At 33.5% G+C, this 18292-nt stretch overlaps 1 protein-coding gene across 1 annotated transcript in view; it reads right to left on the reverse strand.

The window, feature by feature from the left end:
- SEMA3D (semaphorin 3D) overlaps window positions 1-18292 on the reverse strand; it is a 244030-nt gene that overhangs the window by 48780 nt on the left and 176958 nt on the right. Inside the window, exons 9-10 of the mRNA XM_072653228.1 lie at window positions 7175-7289; window positions 5732-5801 (exon numbers count right to left, since the gene is read on the reverse strand). Of these exons, the coding sequence (XP_072509329.1) occupies window positions 5732-5801; window positions 7175-7289 (185 nt within the window). The remainder of the gene's footprint in view (window positions 1-5731; window positions 5802-7174; window positions 7290-18292) is intronic.

Here is an 18292-nt window from a genome sequence, read left to right on the forward strand (position 1 = left end):
TAGATGACACTACTGTCTTACATCATCAACCAATTCCTCATTAGAGTCTTCATTTTTCTTAAAAGATATTCCCCCCAAAATTGATGCATGAATTATCATTTTAAATGGTAGGTTTGTATTTTGACACAGAAAGCACACTATATAAACACTACGATGTTTTAGCATATCACTTGTGTTAGTCTAAATATTATTAAATAGCTATTAAGTGAAATTTCTTCATGTGGATTTTTACATAGGAGGAAATTATACTGCATAATGTGATAGGATTGTTCCATGGTTCTGAACATTAGACCTAGACTTACTCACCATATTATGCATCGAGTCTGCTTTAGTAACACAGACTCCTTACCTTTGTAATTAAAATGTATAGCTACCACAAATAAAAAGTGTCCATATTACTAAGAGATACAGATGTAGCGTGTAAATAATATTATTTTTCTCAAGAAATTAATTTGTAACAAGTCTTCATAATAGGTCATTTTCCCTTTGAAATTAAATCACATTGTCTTTTAATTGGAAACTTCTGGTAACTAAAAGGGAATGATTACTCTTTATAAGTTGAGAGAAATATAATCTTGCCATGACACAAATGAACTTTAACATGCTTTAACACTGGTAGCTCCACTGTTAATACCCATGAGATGACATTAATGGGAAACATGGAAAGATGATACTAACCAGACAACAGGAGAAAAAAAAATTACACTGAAGGAACGAAGCAACATTATCATAAATTAGTAATGTCTTTTTCTGCTATTAGTACATATTAAAAACCCTTCTGGTTGGACATAAGATCCATGCAGCTCAATATTACTGATCTTCACAAATACATTTTAAAATAAAATAAAGCATGCCAAGAACAAATTGCCTTGTAACTCCAGACTCTGAGTTAGTAGAAACTTGTTAGGGAAAAATAATGATGTCTGGAGACTAATTTTTCCTGGCACATATATCCTGCTTTATGTGTAGATCTCATAATGGCTTCAAAGGAAATTCTGTGAATGGGGAGCTGTGAGGGGGAAATAACAGAGGCTAAGATAGTTCATCTAAGGAGGCATTTGATCTCTGATCTCATATTTCTTGATCATCATTATAGATGTTAACAGAAAATTGGTGTTCAAAGTAGTGGTTTCAGTTAGCATCTTAATCCATGTAGTAAAATATTTTAAGTGATTTATTATAAATGTGATATTAAATATCAGTATTAGCCAGTTAGATTCAATTTGTAATTTTATGCATTCATACAAATAAATTTCAATGAAAGAAAATAAAGGAAATTTGTTAGTTACTTTCGTTGAGTTTTAGTCTGTTCTTTTAATATGGTTATACTTGGTGAATACTCTCTTCTGGTTCTGTTTCTTTTGCTTTATTGTTTAAATGTCTTTTCATATCTCTTTATGTTATTTCCTCAACTCTAGCACCTTCTCTCTCTTGATTATTTCCTGTTTATCTTGTATATAGCTTTTTTTATATATATTTATTTGCATGTTGCCCTCCCCACCTCCCTTTACCTTTTTTTTTATTCCCAGTACTTAATATAGTGCCTGGAACATAGAAAGTGCTTAATAAATGTTTATTTATTGATTGATCTAACACACTGATTTTAATTTAATTATAATTCCCACCTATGTACAATTTCTTTAACTATTCCATTATTGCCAGACATTACAGATTTCTTCCAGTATTATTATTGAAATAATAGAAAGTGATGCCACAACAACCTTAGAAAAAATAACCTCCTTTGATGTCTTTTTGTAACAATTTCAAGAAATAATCCCAACAACAAAATAACTTTATTTTATAATCTACATCCTAATTACTGATTAGAAAGATTATGCAAGTTTTCAAATTCATGAATATCAAATGAAAATTTCCCACTTCTGTACATCACTAAAACTGAGCTTTGATCCTTTAATTATTTTTGCCAATTTGATGGGTGATACTTCACAGCTGTTTTAATTTTCACATTTGATTACTCATAAGATTAAGGATTTTAGACTATTTACAATTTATATTTCTTCCTTTCAAAATTATTTATATTATCTAACCACTTCAGTTTAGAAATAAAATTTTATCAAAGTAGCCAAAAACGCTGCCCAAATCTATTATTTTACTTTCTTAATTACATATACTTTCCACACAGATTTTTCATTTTAATAATAAAGTCCATCCATCTTGTCCCTAACAATTCCTGTATGTTTGATTTTCTCTAAAAGGGCATCTTCTCTACACATATAACACCAAAATGATATTCTATTTTCTTTCATTTAAAAACAGTTTTTTTTTAAAATGCTTCAGTTAGTCTCATACCTGGAATTCACTGAGGTACATAGTATGAGATGTAGCTCTAAACCAGTTTGCCAAAGGATTTGTCAAAAAATATTTAAGTATATTTGTTAAATAATGACACCTTTCTTTCCATTAAAAAATTCTATATTTTCATCAAACACTAACATCTTATATATGTTTAGTTGGATTTCTGGTATCAGTACTCTTTTATTTCCACTTCAGTATATCTAACAAAATGACATAGAAAGATGCTAGGTATTTCTTATCAATTAAATTTTTCTTGTCTGGATAATTATATCAAACTCTTTTAAGTGATGATAAATTGCATGGAAATGGATGAGACTGGCAAAATGTCATTCACAAAAAGGTGTAGCTGGAGAATATCATTAGGTCCAGGGATTCCTTCTTGATCTGGACACCATGGCAATAGCAAACACCTTTACTGATGCTTATGTTTCCTTGTTTTACTGCTGGATCAAAATTAGTAATAAGAAGGTTAAATGAAGTTGGATAGATTATATTTTTCCAAGTATGTAATATATTTTATATACATAGAACTAGGAATACAGGAAGGCAGGTGGTACAGTGTCAGGAAGACTTCAGATACTTAGTAGCTGTTTCGTTCCTGGGCAAGTCCTTTAATCTTTGCCTCATTTTCCTCAGCTATAAGATGGGAATAATAGTAGCACCTACATTTCAGGGTTACTGTGGATCAAAAGACATTTCTGTAAAGTGCTTGGCACACTGCCTGACATATCATAGGTGCTATATAAATTCTAGCTATTATTGTTATTATTACTTTATGATGCTTTTAAGGTAGCATTTTACTTGCAAATGCTTTTTCATAGATAACAATAAGTACAGTAGAATCTTGGATTTACTATGGAAAAACTTAGGTAAGCATAAACATCCTGAAGACACTTAAGGAAAAAATTGGGAGGACAACATTCAGAATGGAAAAAATTTCCAAAGATTTTCATATTAAAATCTTATATTTGGCTCCTGAAATCAAAATTTGAATATATTATATAAGGAAGTTTGAAGCTTTCTATATGAAACTAAAAAAAAGTAGGTGGAGAGCAGGGAGAACAGTTGAACCAGCCAAATAGACATAAAGGTCACACAATTTAAAGAACATTAGGAAGACTACAAAACTATGGATACCCTTTGACCAAGCAATGGCACTACTAGGTCTGCATCCCAAAGAGACAAAAAAAGAAAAAAAGAAAAAGAACCTATATTTATATTTATTTATATTTATAGCAGCTCTTTTTGTAGTGGCAAAGAAGGGGAAATTGAGGGGATCCTCATTAATTTAGGGTTGTGGGAGATGATTGTGATGGAACGCTATTGTGCTATAAGAAATGACAAGCAGCATGCTTTCAGAAAACACCTGGAAAGCTTTACATGAACCGATACAAAGTGAAAGAGTACAACAAGAACATTGTACACAGTAACAGCAATATTATATGATGACCAACTGTGAATTACTTAGCTATTCCCAGTAATACAATGACAGAAGAAAATTCTGAAGGACTCATGATGAAAAAATGTATTCTACCTCCAGAGAAAGAACTAGTGGAGTCTGAATGCAGATTGAAGCATCTTTTTTTAAACATTCAACATTTTTCTTGCTTTTTTATAGGTTTGTATTTTTGTTTACAACATGACAAATATGGAAATATGTCTTGCATCACTGCACTTATATAACCTATATCAAATTGCTTGTCTTCTCAATGAAAAGGGGCAGAGAGAGTGCATTTGAAATTCAAAAGCAGAAAAAGAATGTTAAAAAATTTTACTTGTAATTTGAAAAAATAAAACATTCAAAACATACCCCCTCCAAAAAAAAAAAGAGCATTAAGGAACAGTTTCAAAAGCTTTTAAAAAAATCTTGAAGCTTATTATTACTAAATATAGATGACTGAGAAGATATTAACATCTGCCAACTCATATCCCTTCTTTCAAACTCTAAAATATTTTTTTTTTTTATGAAAAAGATCAATGTATTTGTGAAGGATATCCTTGGTGAATGTACACGGGGAAAAAGACTTCCCAAAACAATATTCTATAGTGGGCCATTTTCTCAATTATAAATTTTACTGAAAACCAAAGTGAATGCAAGGCTCCAAAGTGTTCACTATTTGTTGTTTTATTTTGTGTTTTTCACGTATATTGCATTATTATTTATACAGTTTTTGAAGAAATCACTTGGCATTGCATTCAACATAGAGATTAGTTTGATGAGAATTGTCATATTCTTATATTGATTTGACTCACGTATAAATATTCAATACCTTACCAATTATCTAGATTTTCCTTTGATTTAGCTACTCTACACAAATATTTTATGACTTTCCTTTCTATTACAAGTAGGGTTTAGTTTTATGATTAAAAAAAATCTCTTAGTAACAGGAATGTAAACTTTCTTAGAATTAATCTTTGTTGTATGATTTTGTTAAACTAATTGACTGTCTCCATTAATCTTTCGGTTGAAACATTTCGATTTTTTGGATACACTATCACACCATCTGCAAATAATTGTGTTTTGACCTTGTTTCCAATGTTAATCTGTCACATATATTTTACTTTGTTTATGAAATTGCCAGAATTTATAATGCTATACCTGAAAAAAGTGCAATATGTGACAATATGTTGAGGAGGGATATGTGTAAAAAAATCTTAATTCATATAATAATAAAATATGTCAAGCAATTGATAGCAAAGCATTTCAGGAAAACAAAATATTATCCAAGAAAATAATTAAAGATTGGCAAGGAGTGATTAATATGCACAGAATAAAGCATTTCAAAATGACTGAGCTAACTAGTAGCAAAAGTAACATAAAACACATAGGACAATATAATCTTTCAGAAGGTCACAAATGTCAGGATGAAGGTAAAAACCCCTAATACTGTGCTCTGATTGGTAGGAAGAGGGGAAGGGAATAAGTATTTATATAACACCTGTGTGCCAGGCACTGTGCCATGTGTTTCACAAATATTATCTCATTTGAATTCCACAACTCTGTTTTATACCCATTTTACAGTTGTGGAAATTGAGGTAAAGGGAGGTTAAGTGACTTGCTCAGGGTCATATATTCACAAAATTTCTGATGTGAGAATTAAACTCAGGGGACTCAAGGCCCAGCACTATCTAGTGGAAAATCCACAAGACTGAAAGTCAGAAGACCTTGGTTCTAACTTCATTGTCGCCATTAATTAATCGACTGATCAGCTCACTTAAACTACATTTTATATTAAATAGTGCATCATTTTATGCTACTATGAAATGAAATTTTACACTACTATAAAAATAAATACCCAACCTACCTCACTGGGTAGGTATAAAGTACTAGTGGGGACAGAAAAGGAAAACAGAGCAAAAGTTACCACTGCACTTTATAAAATATAATTAAGAAGAAACACTACTTGGAACATACCTGGTTGTAGTAAAGACTCCATATACAACAGGGTTCCTTTCATCTTTTGTGGGAAGTAAAAAAATATCCTCTATAAATGGGAAAAATATTTCCAAGATTTAGTAGGTTTACTTTCAAATTTGTTAAAAATATCAAAACTTCAGAGATATTTTTTAGTTAGGAATATGCAAAAAAATTAAAAACTGGCAGATACAAATACACGCATATATGTGTGTGTATAAAATCATTGCAATCAAGTACTAAGCAATAACTCTCTTCACAAGTGAAACATATATGAATGATTTAGTCATCCAATATAGCATTCTACTGTCATCCTAAAAATAGTTAATGTAACAAATTTGGTATGAGCATAGTTTTAACAATAATCTAATAGTTACCATATAAAAACATGCAAGCAATATGCCTTCCAAATATTTAAAAAGCTGTGCATGGGTGAATACATTACAAGAAATCCATTAAGTCTGAGTCCATTTTTAGAGTTTAAAAGGTTCTAAACCTTAAAATGGACTTAGACTTTGGAGATGCCTTATAGTATGTACCATATGAAGGTACATAACAGAAACTAAACATTCTTGGTCAATGTTGTAATCAAGTAAGACAAAGTTCACGGGATCATAGATTTAATGCTAAAAGGGACCTATAGGTCACCTAGATCAGAGGTTTCCAAACTTATTTGACCTACCAATCCCTTTAAAAAAATACTCAGCACCCCACTGGAAATTTATTTTCTTTAACCTTTTAAAGAATTTTCTGAAATTTTGCATCATTTCAAAAATATATAGAATGCTTTTTGTTTTTAAATGGCACATCTTAAATTTAATTCAAGGAAGCTCATCACTACTACACTGTTAAAAGTGTGGTCACTAGGGAATGGTATTTTACTGTTATCTCAACTCATAATTCTACTCAATTGTTGGAGGTTACGAACTTGATATTGGATGAAATGCACAGCCAAGCAAGCATTTTGAGATCAATTTGGGGAAGGGGAAAGAGCAAAAGTGGGTGGAGAACTAATATTAAGCTTCTCTGAATCCTCAGTTGAAGACCCCTGAATCCAAGGAGTAAAAATGACTGGGCTTAACTGCTACTCTACCACGGGAATAGTCAGCTTGGCTTAATGTTAGTTTAAGGTCATTTCAGCACCTTTGCTAAGTTATCACCCTTTCTCTTCTCTAACTCTGTGGTGACTCACACAGAAACCAAAGAAAATGCTTTTCAGAAACTGGGTGATGATTTACCCCATAAAACAAATAAAAGGCATTTCTTTGGTGGCAATACATGTTGCACATGTGCATATTGCTGAGTAGGAAATATCAGTTACTTGTAGAATAGAGAATGAGTCATCTGGAAAGAAAATATGGAACTTGTTGCTCTAATTAGGCATATTATTTTGGAAGGGTAAAAAGTAATAAGACAGAGAAAAAGCAAATCCATATGACTTACGAAGCTCATCAAAATGAGTGTCCGCTCCATCATTGCCAGGAATTGAGCAAATCAATCTGGCCTTGAGAAAAGTTGTCCATTTGTTTATCAAACTACGTTGCCCTCCCACATCATTCTAGAAAAAAAAAAAGAAAGAAAATGGGGGAAAGGTTATCCAAAAGATGATGCCATTTCTATCTGAAAACGTGTCTTTCCAAGTTCTTATCTGTTACAGATTATCTAAAAGTATTGAATCTATACATTTACTTCTTGGACTGAGAAAACTCAAAATATAGGAGAGCTGCTAAAAGAAATAGCTCAGTTACTCAACAATAAAATGATTTTATCATGATGAAAGGCAAGAAACCTAAACTGGTAGAATGTAATGTCTCAGAAGAGATCTATGTTGTTGTTCTTGTTTGGTTATTTTGGTTGTGTCTGACTCTGGATAATGGTAACTAAATATTATTTAGAATTGTGCTTCCTTAGAGACACTTGAATACATAGTCCTTTTTAAATGTACTATCTTGCTTTAACTTAATAGGCATTTTAAGGAATTTTAAAAATACATTTTGGAAACAACAAATCATTTTACTGGATATTTGCTTATTGTTTTATTATGATTCCTTGAATACTATATGTGAATGAAGCTATTGAACGCCTTTTAAAAAAATAAATTAAGTAAGCACTCTAGTTATGGCAATCAACAATTTGGTCTAAAAAGCATTGATTTGTTACTTAAAATCTGTATAAAGATGTAATTGGAATGATTTCTCCATTTCCTGATTTAATATGGAAAAATGTTGAAGGTACTATGCTTTGGGTAAATAATTGGAAGTCATTCACTAGAATAACAATGAGTAAACTATTTTTGTCCATGTGACTTGCACGTTAATGAAGCCATGAATGTCTCCGTAGGATAAACCCTGTGCAATTTCTTCTATCTCTAGATAGACCTTAGTGGAACCTGCTTCAGACAGAAAGTTTTTGTCAAATCTCAAGTGGGAATAACCAGGAAAATGCCAGTCTCTTTGTATAATTCACAATCAAACACACTTGAGAAAAAAATTTCAAAATTTAAGAAGCAGCAGAAATCTGAAGATTTTCTGTTGTTTAAAAAATGGATATGCACATGTATATGTATACACATTCACATATAAACATGCAAAGAAAAATCTTTTCAGAGTTATAGAGAAACTGAAATTTTATATCCCTGTTTTTGGAGCACTATAAGTAAACTTTTTCATTCTCAGTGTAGAACTTCAACATGCCTCTCTGCAATTTTCACCCACTAAACTGAGACAAAAGCCTCTTCCTCAAATCAAGCCTTTCCAAATATTCATGATATTAACTACAGACTGTCCTTCAGCTATGTGCATATACATACACATAGGTATATGCACACATAGATATGTATATGGTTACATATTCATATATGGTTATACATGTGAATATGTATACATATAACATAATGTGAATATATCATATATATAATATCCTTGTATATCATATCAAATATATGAATGTATCCATATGTTCAGATAGAAAAGAAAGATAGATACATAAATACTATCATTACCATTTGGAAAGATTTGATTTGAAGAGGAGGGTTTTGTCTTAGAATAGTGGGTAAAGTTTACAGAGAGGCATAATTAATTAAGCTCCATATAAAGAAAAATTTCTAAAATAGAATGTTGTATATAGCTATAGCTATAACTATCTATCTATCTATCTATCTGGTACCCCAAAACCTCAATTTTAATAAGCTTTAATAGCTTAATAGTTTAATAGCTTAAAATGTGCTATCTTTTGGGACATGTGAGCTATGCATTTGAATGTGGCGTGTGTGTATGAATTTATGTGTGTTTTCATGTGCACCTTGCAAGAATTTTTTTTGAGAAAGTACACATGAACAAATGTGAAAAAGAAAAGATTGAGGGTGTGCAAGAAAATACATAAGGATACTAACATTAATATAAAACACAGTTCATTTCATTTACATCCCTTGAATGTTTACAAATGACATGTTTATCATAAAAGTAGTCACATTTTTAAAAAGTCATTAAAAAATATTGATCATAAAAAAGGTTTCTTTCCAAATGCCCCTTTTCTGTTTGTAAATAGGTACTAACAGTGGAGTCAAGAAGGAGAATTCAAATCCTGCCTTAGACAATGACTATCTGTGTGGTTCTGGGAAAATAACTTAGCCTCTTTGTCTTCACTTTCATCATCTATAAAATAAGAGAACTGAACTTGATACCTTCGAAGGTCCTTTACGGCTCCAAGTAAATGACCCTATGACCATAAGTCAGTATTTATTTAGTACCCAAAATAGCAGTAAATATTCCATTGATGTTTTTTATTTATAAATGAATCTAATTTGAATACTTTTAATTTTGAAAGTTTAACAAATATCAATATGCTTCATTGAACAAAGACCCCTTAAATATTTCTGTTCGTATACCCGTGTACCACCCCAGCCCTTTTATCTTCCTTCACCCTTGGGAAAAGAAAAGGGAAAAAAATCAACTAAAATTGCAGGACAAAGATGAAAGCTACCAGCTGTCAGATGGGAAACAAGTGTAGTTTCTGGTGTAACGATTCTCAGGAATGGATTATACGTGTTTAATGACTGAATGGTAACTCTTAGACATATCCAGAAGCCTGACCTCTAAGGCCAAAGTTCAGTTCACAGGGAGTTATATTTCTCTTGTAAAGTAGTGTCAGTTGACCAACTCTGTTGACCATAACTTAGGCCCCCTCTACTTCTGTTTGCCCTTCCTCATGACTTCCCTATCAAACTTTGAGCCCACAGCAGTGAGAGGCAACCAGTTTTGTACTGAACTGTCACCTTCCTGCCTACTTCTGTGAAGTTTTAAAGAGCTTACTAGTTCACACTACTATAATGGATTGATTATGGAGATGCCAAAATTAACAGCTATTTAGTGACTGGCCACTTCTGTATGTCTCCACTCTATTTATCACTGTCTTTTTTGTTGACAGAATGCCAGAAGATTTGACTTTGTGGGGACAAGAAGATACCACCAACAGTAAACAAAAGAGCTGCAAGGTAAACAAGCCTGACCCCTAGGTATTCATTCAGAATCTTTTTAATGCCTCCAAGTCATCTGATTTGGCTCATATTACATATTAAGAAGTTTTACTCACCCCTTTAATTGATTTAGGATTACAGCATCTTTCCATCAATCACTGACTCACCTTTTGATTCGCAGAGGCTAAAGGTAATAATATATCTTAAATGCTTAAAAAGTTCCTTCTCTTTCAGCAAATGTAAACCTACATAAATCTGGCCTAGGCATACAGAGAAGCTCAAGTACTGTCATACAATGATCTTTTATGTTGTGTCTTTTGACCTTTGGGTCACAGTTCAAGGTTCATCTGTTGCACTGGGGTTAGGCTGTATACCATCATTTTCAAGGATCTCTCAGCACTTTATAAATATTCTTATCTGTACCGAGCAGACTGTGAAACATTAAGTAGTAACTTTGAACATGTAATAAGTTACTTTCCTCCCTTCTACTTTCAACTATGGGGTCCGTTAGCTCTGTTTGCTCATAAAGCTTTTGGTTCTATCAGTAGGAACTGTGTTGATGAAAAGGCACTCTAATATTCCTAACAACATTCTAATGTTCCTAATAATATAATTAAAACTTTTGGGCTGCTCTAATTATTATAAGGACACCAGTGAATATCTCAACCTCAACATATCCAGGACTCATTATTAACAAAGTCCTCCCCTTTTCTGAAATTTCCTATTACTGTTGAGGACATAACAGTTATCCCAGTCATCAAGTTTTGAAAGTTCAGCACCATGCTGAATTTCTCAACTTGTACTTACTCAACATATACAATTTGCTGCCAAATCTTGTCATTTTTATGCCCACATCATTTTTCTTATACTATTCCCCTTCTCTCCACGTACACAGTCACAACTCAAATTCTGGCTCTGATCACCTCTGCTCTGGATAACTGATTATTGCAATTATTTCTCCACACTGCCTTCTATCCTCCACCCAGATGGCAAGGTGATTTTTCCCCCCTAAATCATAGGTCCTAATCAGTGAGCTCTAATAGCTCCCTATGGTGGCTACTCTTTTGTTTGGAGTTTAAAACTTTCAGTGCCTAGCCTCTTTCCACCTTTTCAGTTACCTTATATGTTAATTTCCTCTACATACTTTATGCCCCCCCCCCATCATTGTCTGCTTGTAGAACCTTAAACATGACATTTCATCTCCCGTGTTAGTGCTTTTATACTAGCTGTACCTGACACCTGGAATGCTCTGACTCTTGACCTCTTCCTTTTAGTTTTCATGGCTTCTTTCAAGACTCAGATCAAATCCCACCTTCTACAGAAAACATTACCAACTCTCCCCCCACCCCCCAGCTGCTAATGTCTTTCCCTTTTGAAGTCTTAACAACTCTGCGATTACATGGAATGTATCTAGTTATTCACATGTTATCACTCCATTAAAATATAAGTTCCTTGAAGGCAGAATCATCCCCCCTTCTTTTTTGTATTTCTAGCATTTAACTACGCTTAGGATTTTTTTTTTCATAGTGAACAGAGTTGAATTAGTCATCTCTGTGGCAGCCCTGTGAGGCATAGACACAGCTCCTCCTGCTCCTCCCCATCTGTCCTGTCCCCAAGGTAGGGTCTCTTTCTTCCTTAACTTACTGAATCCTCATTTGTGCTAGGCAGCTAACAAAGAATATAAGAATTTGTGTCTTTTCTGAGCTATTATGAACACTTTATTGTGCTGCTTTGAAAAAAAAGAAGTCAAAATTCCTACATGAGTAATTTGAAGGCTACATACTTCTTCAAAAAATTAATAATATTCAAGATAAATTTTTCTTTCAGGACTTAGTACCTCTTCTGAAACCAGGGAGTTTAAAATAAATATCAGGCTGCTGGACATCTGAAAAATATGAAAAAAATCTTTTAATTCACTAATCCCAAGTGAACTAGGTGCTTGCTTCTTTGGGGATGCTGGCATAAATGTATCAAACTACTCTGCCTATGAGTTCAATAGGGAATTTGTTTTAAAAAGCAGCTTTTCATTGTATGTCTCCAATTATGATTATTAATGGATAAATTACAACATACTTTACTATTATTGTTTTCAGAATCACATATGTATGAAACAAAGCGCATTTATCTCTATGAATTAAAATAGTGTTTCACCTTCAAAGAAGTGAGACATATAAAAGGTAGTCTTCCCATATTTCTTACTGAAAGTCATGTTCAGTTTCAATTTTGTTGTTGTTGCACAATTTTGTTTAAAGTTACACAACTGTATACAGTCATATAGACCAATATATAAAGAAATGAACCAGTTGAGTAAAGAAAACAGCTAATAGTCATTAGAGAAAAAAGCAAGAGTTCAAAATACTTGACATAAATTTTCATAGGGGACTTTTAAGGATGTGATTCTCTCAATCTCTCTCTCTCTCTCTCTCTCTCTCTCTCTCTCTCTCTCTCTCTCTCTCTCTCTCTCTCTCTTTCTCTCTCTCTCTCTCTCCCTCTCTCCCTCCCTCCCTCTCTCTCCCTCTCTCTCCCTTTCTCTCTGTCTTTCTCTTTCTCTCTCTGGAATTGCAAGTACACAGTCAGGATAGATTTTCAAAACATAAAAAAGAAATGAACATTTGTGTCTTTTTTCCCAACCTGGTAAGAATTCAGAGATGAATGTCTGAGATTTGCAGTTGGCAAATTATAAAGCAAACAGCAGAAATGAAGACCATGTTTTCCTAACAACTCACGAAATCTGCAGATGGTTAGTATAACCAAGATTTGGGTAATACAGTACACTCCAGAATTTCCAAATCTGGCAGATTAAAACAAAGTTAAAAATTCAACATGTTAAACAATCACTTTCAGGTAAAACTAAAGACTTAAAAAAATAGCAAACATAAAACTCTAAGCTTTGGAATTCCCCAGACAGGAAAACCGATGGCAGCAAAACAAACACACATCTGTAACTCTGAGGGCTCTAAATCTCTCATTTGGGTCTAAGTGACACACTGAAAGTAAGCACAAACCCCACAACTTTGTGAAAAATCAATCAATATGGAGAAGTGTCACAGGACTAACAAACAATTATCCTGAAAGGTAGCAATTGTCATACATAAGGACAGTATATCAAACCTGGCCATTTGAATGTAACTGAAGCTCAGAGCTATTAATTAGACCCCCCAGGCAAGTTATGTGAAAGGGCCATCCAAACTGAATTCCTGGCATGAACAAAAGGAAATACTGCAAAACAAAGAGGAAAACTGGCATAACCTTCTGGGCTCTGGAATCTCTGTAGCAAATGTAACCTAATGGATTAACCCTTCCACAACAAATAGAATCTAAAGCAATTAAAAACAAGGAAGAAGTGGAAGTTAAAAGCAAAAACTTCCCTGAAGTAACTTATATTTCCATCTCCATAATATGAAACACAACTTTGAAACACATACACACACACACACACACACTGTAGGGATAAAAGCAATGGTATTTAAAAGAACTTACTTTAAAAAAAGTTAAACACGTTTAAAATATATGGTTTATGCCTCTTTCTTGCTTTATTTATTTAGCTTTTAATATTTTGTTGCAAAGTTCTGCAAATGTTTTCCAGGTGAATATAGATGAGATCATACAAAAAGGATTTGGCAATTGATTATAAGGGGGTAAGGGGATAAAATGGGGTTGGGATAAGCAGTCGATCAAATGCCAGATGTATTTGAGGTAAATTGAATTAATCGTTGGGATGCTCAATTAAAAATTTTTATCAAATGATCAATGAGTGGATATACAATGGTAGGAATTAAATATCAGGAACAATGTTCTTCGTATAAATAAAATGATAAGATTAAAGGAAATTGCAGCTAAGCTTCTCCTTGGAGAAGAAAACAAACAAAAACGTTGTTGAATTTGATTTTATCATGTGTCCAGAGAAAATAAGAAATATAATTACATGGGGCACTGTCAACTTATCTTGCACTTCTTATGACAAGAATTTTCCACCCTATTACCATGAAGATTATGGTAGCATATACTCCTACATCTGTTGCATAGGATAAGGAGGGAGAGAAATAATGCAAAGAACTCTGTGTGATTCTGTAAATTAAATAAGCATGTGCTTTAATACTTTTGTGACTTCAATAAAAAGGTAGGAAGGCATAAGGAAGGACAGTGAAAAATACGACTCAGTATTCCAAAATGAAAGAATTCAAAGGTTTATAGACTGAACAGAAGCCTCAGTGTTATATAACATGAATGTTTTCTTCAGTAAGTGAGGCAGTGGTGCTAGACATAGTAAATACCAAATACACAATTTAAAATGAAATGACTATATCATAAGAGGCAGGAAATGACTGGTAACCAATGTGGGAGTGATTTCTTTTCACTGATCTCATATGCTCCCATGGGTTCAATTATTTTCTATTTGAAAATGACTCTAGATCTATGTATCAAGCCCTCTCTCATGAGCATCACCAACTGACTAATGAATATTTCCAAATGGATTTCTTGTGCATCTGAAACTCAACATTTCCCAAATAAAATCCATATTTCCCTCCAAACTCATTCCTTGTCCTAATTTCTCTGTTTTACGGACACTACCACCTTCCACTCACCCTCGTTTTAAATATCCGAGTTAGCCCGAATTCTTCCTTACCCTCAATTTAAATAGCTATCCACTTTTTCTGACTATCTCTGCACTTTATCTCATGCCCGCACCTTTTCTCTACTTACATCCACCTCCCCAGGTTAGGCCCTCATTAAATCGCATCTATACTAGTGCAAGTGCCTCTTCCTTAGTTTTTCTGCCTTAAGACTCTCTCCTGTAAACAAAGCTTCCAAATGGATAGCCTTGAAGCACAAGTCTCACCAAATCACCCCAAGGCTCAAAAAAGTTCCCATTCTGTTTATAGGGATGCTATGTTAAAGTACAAACCCTTCCATCTGGAATTTAGTTTTTCATAATCTGGCTCCTGCTGACCTTTCCAGCACATTACATATTTGTGGTAGGAGTGGTGCCTGTCTTAGTTAGGCTGAGCCGATTTCTCCTGAAGGGGATAGGGAGTTCGTTCTTGAGGTTATCATTGGTTTAGCTTTTTTGTTGCCTGAAGCATAAAAGGTTTAACCTATAGGGAGCTGGTGTCAGAAATTTTGGCATATTCCCTCTGCACTGTGGAGATGCCTTTCTGATCAAAGGATGGCTATTGCTATGGAGAATGCAGAAGTCAAAGGAAATGATGTTTTATCTGAATTGTATCCTTTCACATATTACCCTAAATAACATTGCTTTTTAAATGATTTTATGGTTCGTGAATGTCTCATTGAATCCCAAACTTGAATCACTCATAGGCCTGAGCTACATGTGGTCCAGAATATCATTCCCTTTATAACACTCTAGTTTCCAGTAACACTTACCTGCTTTGCCTTTTCACCAGAGAATATTCTTTCTTTTCTCTTTTAACAAGTTATCCTTTAGGCCTAGTATACACTTCTTCCTGTCTCCTACTTCTTAGACTTTCCAGCTCCTTTTAAAATTCAGATCACTCAAGATCCCATCCCTGTTATGAGGCCTTTCCTAATCCCCCACCTGCTAGTAACACCCCAAAGCCCTGCTGAATTACTTTTCATTTGCTTTGTATATACTTATGTGTATGCATATGTTGCTTTTCCCAATAGCTCCTTAAAGGACAGAGGCTGTCAGCTTTTTAATTACTAGTATCTTATCTAACCCTTGGTTTACAATACTTAATAAATTCTTATAGATTGAGGGTCCTGATTTCCAGATATACTCTCTGCATATAATCAAACCACCCACTTCTTAGAACAAAACTCAAAATTAATACCAAGTTAGATTTAAAATACTGGATGGCTAGGAGGTACAATGGAAGGAGTACCAGGTCTGGAGCCGGGAAGACTCATCTTTCTGAGTTCAAATCCAGCCTCAGACACTTCCTACCTATATGACTTAGATCATTTAACCCTTCCTGTAGGTCATTTAACCCTGTTTCTCTGAGTTTCTTCATTTATAAAATGAGGAAAAGGAAATGGCAAACCATTCCAGTATCAGAAAACCCCAAATGAGGTCACAGAGAATGTGACATGACTGAAAATGACTGAACAAAAAAAATAAAAATTTAATGCAATTAAATCAGTTCCAACTCAATCTGAAGCTGTTAATAATAAAAACGGCAAATAAAAAAATCACTGCCATAATTATGATTTCCTATGGAAATTTAACTAATATAAATCAATCATCACAGTAAGAAGATTTTTAAAAAGCCCTGAAATTAGCAAATATTCATTGATCTCCTTGCTCAATGAAGAGATATAGCAATTTAGGGAAACATCAGCTTAAAATATGAACTCATTTGTAAAATCTTACAATAGAAGATATTATGCAATACTATCATATGCACCAAAAGCATAGATAAAAACCCTCATAAAACAGGGACATAAAAAAAAGATATGGACAGAAAGCCAGCTGGCAGAATCTATTAAGGCACATTGTCCCAAGAGAATGTAAAAATAACTATGAAAGAAGTAGAGAAAAAAATCGGAGAAATATTTCAGGATTTCCATAGTAAAATCTTCTTTTTCTATTAGTAATACTGGAATCATCATGATTGGATTCTATAATATCAAAATTTTAAATGTAGAAATGTCACTTAAGGAGACAAAGAGGAAGAACAGGTGAATACACAAAAAGTGATCCTGTGGAACTGAAAGTGACAGGTTTGAAATTCTTGAGAGATTAATTCTCAAGACAACTGAAATAAAGAGTACCAACTCTGGGTAAAAAAAAATGCAGATGCTTTTCCTGCTAAGGAAAAAATTGATGAAGAAAATATGACTAGCTCATAAACTTTATCTAATTTCTCATATCTACAAATATGTGTGAAAATTATCTATCTGTATATGTTTTGAGGACAACCTTGATAAAGTCTAAGAAGAGAATTATTTTTACAAATGATATTCTAAAACAGTTCAATTCCTGACACAAGTACTATTAGTGAATGGTGTAGAGATTACACATTCACACCGTGCTTATAGTTGGTTGATCATAAAATAAATCTGTCAATACAAATGTTTTTCTTCTAACAAACTGGTCTCATGCATATATCAACATCAGAGAAGAGTCTTGGAAAAAATGCAACAATAAAACTAACTTTATTTGTCAGTTTTCTGAGTACGTTTATTTAATGTTTGCCACTGTTCTGGAAGATGTCCAACAGTGTCCAAATGAAAAACAGATTTTCTTTAGACTATGAGATATTTTAAGATACACCTCTTTGGAGGTGACATTGTATTGACTGCATTCTAAATTCAATCTGTAGTTTCTTCAAAGGGTTTGTACTATCAGAAAAAAAGCCCTAAGTGAATGAAGAAAACCTACTATTCAGACTGCAAGATGCAATTAGTTCAACAGTCCACAAAATATAAGCATCAATACAAGCATCATGAACAGTCATTGCAGATGCCCAGTAATTTGGACCCAGAATTGAATAGGAGGAAGAAAGCAAAGCTAGGCTGTACTTGGGAAATTGAGTTGTGCTTTTAATAACCCCAAGTTTCTCCACAGAAAGTCTGATCCTTTTAATATCGATATTCTCATATTTAACCCATAAGGAGTATGAAATACTACAGTTACCAAAGAAGAAGATATAGAGGGGCAGCTAGGTGATGAAGTGCATAGAGCACTGGCCCTAGAGTCAGGAGGATCTGACCCCAGTCACTTGTTTGACTTTAGGCAAGTCATCTAACTTTAATTGTCTTGCCTTTCCCCTCCAAAAAGAAGAAAAAGCAGGTCACCCAAAAAGCAATTGAAAATGCATAATATTATAAAATTATTTTTGCATTATTACCAATGAAGCATGGGATAACAGTCATATTAAATGTATCATCCAAAAAGAGGCATAGAAGGAATTTAAATAGCTACAGCTCGTGAATTCCAGTTGTACCCAGGCAATGTTAAGAAAAATGCCTCTCCCACAGTGAGTATATACCCTGCAAAAGATAAATGGGGGGAAAGAGGGCGAGGCTAGACTAGATTGTACTAGTTGAGAAGGGATTGATGGATTGCAAGCTAAATTGCTGGAGGAAGTACCCACATCAATAAG

This window comes from Notamacropus eugenii, chromosome 3 (assembly GCF_028372415.1).
Source record: "Notamacropus eugenii isolate mMacEug1 chromosome 3, mMacEug1.pri_v2, whole genome shotgun sequence".
NCBI classification, from domain to species: Eukaryota; Metazoa; Chordata; class Mammalia; order Diprotodontia; family Macropodidae; genus Notamacropus; species Notamacropus eugenii.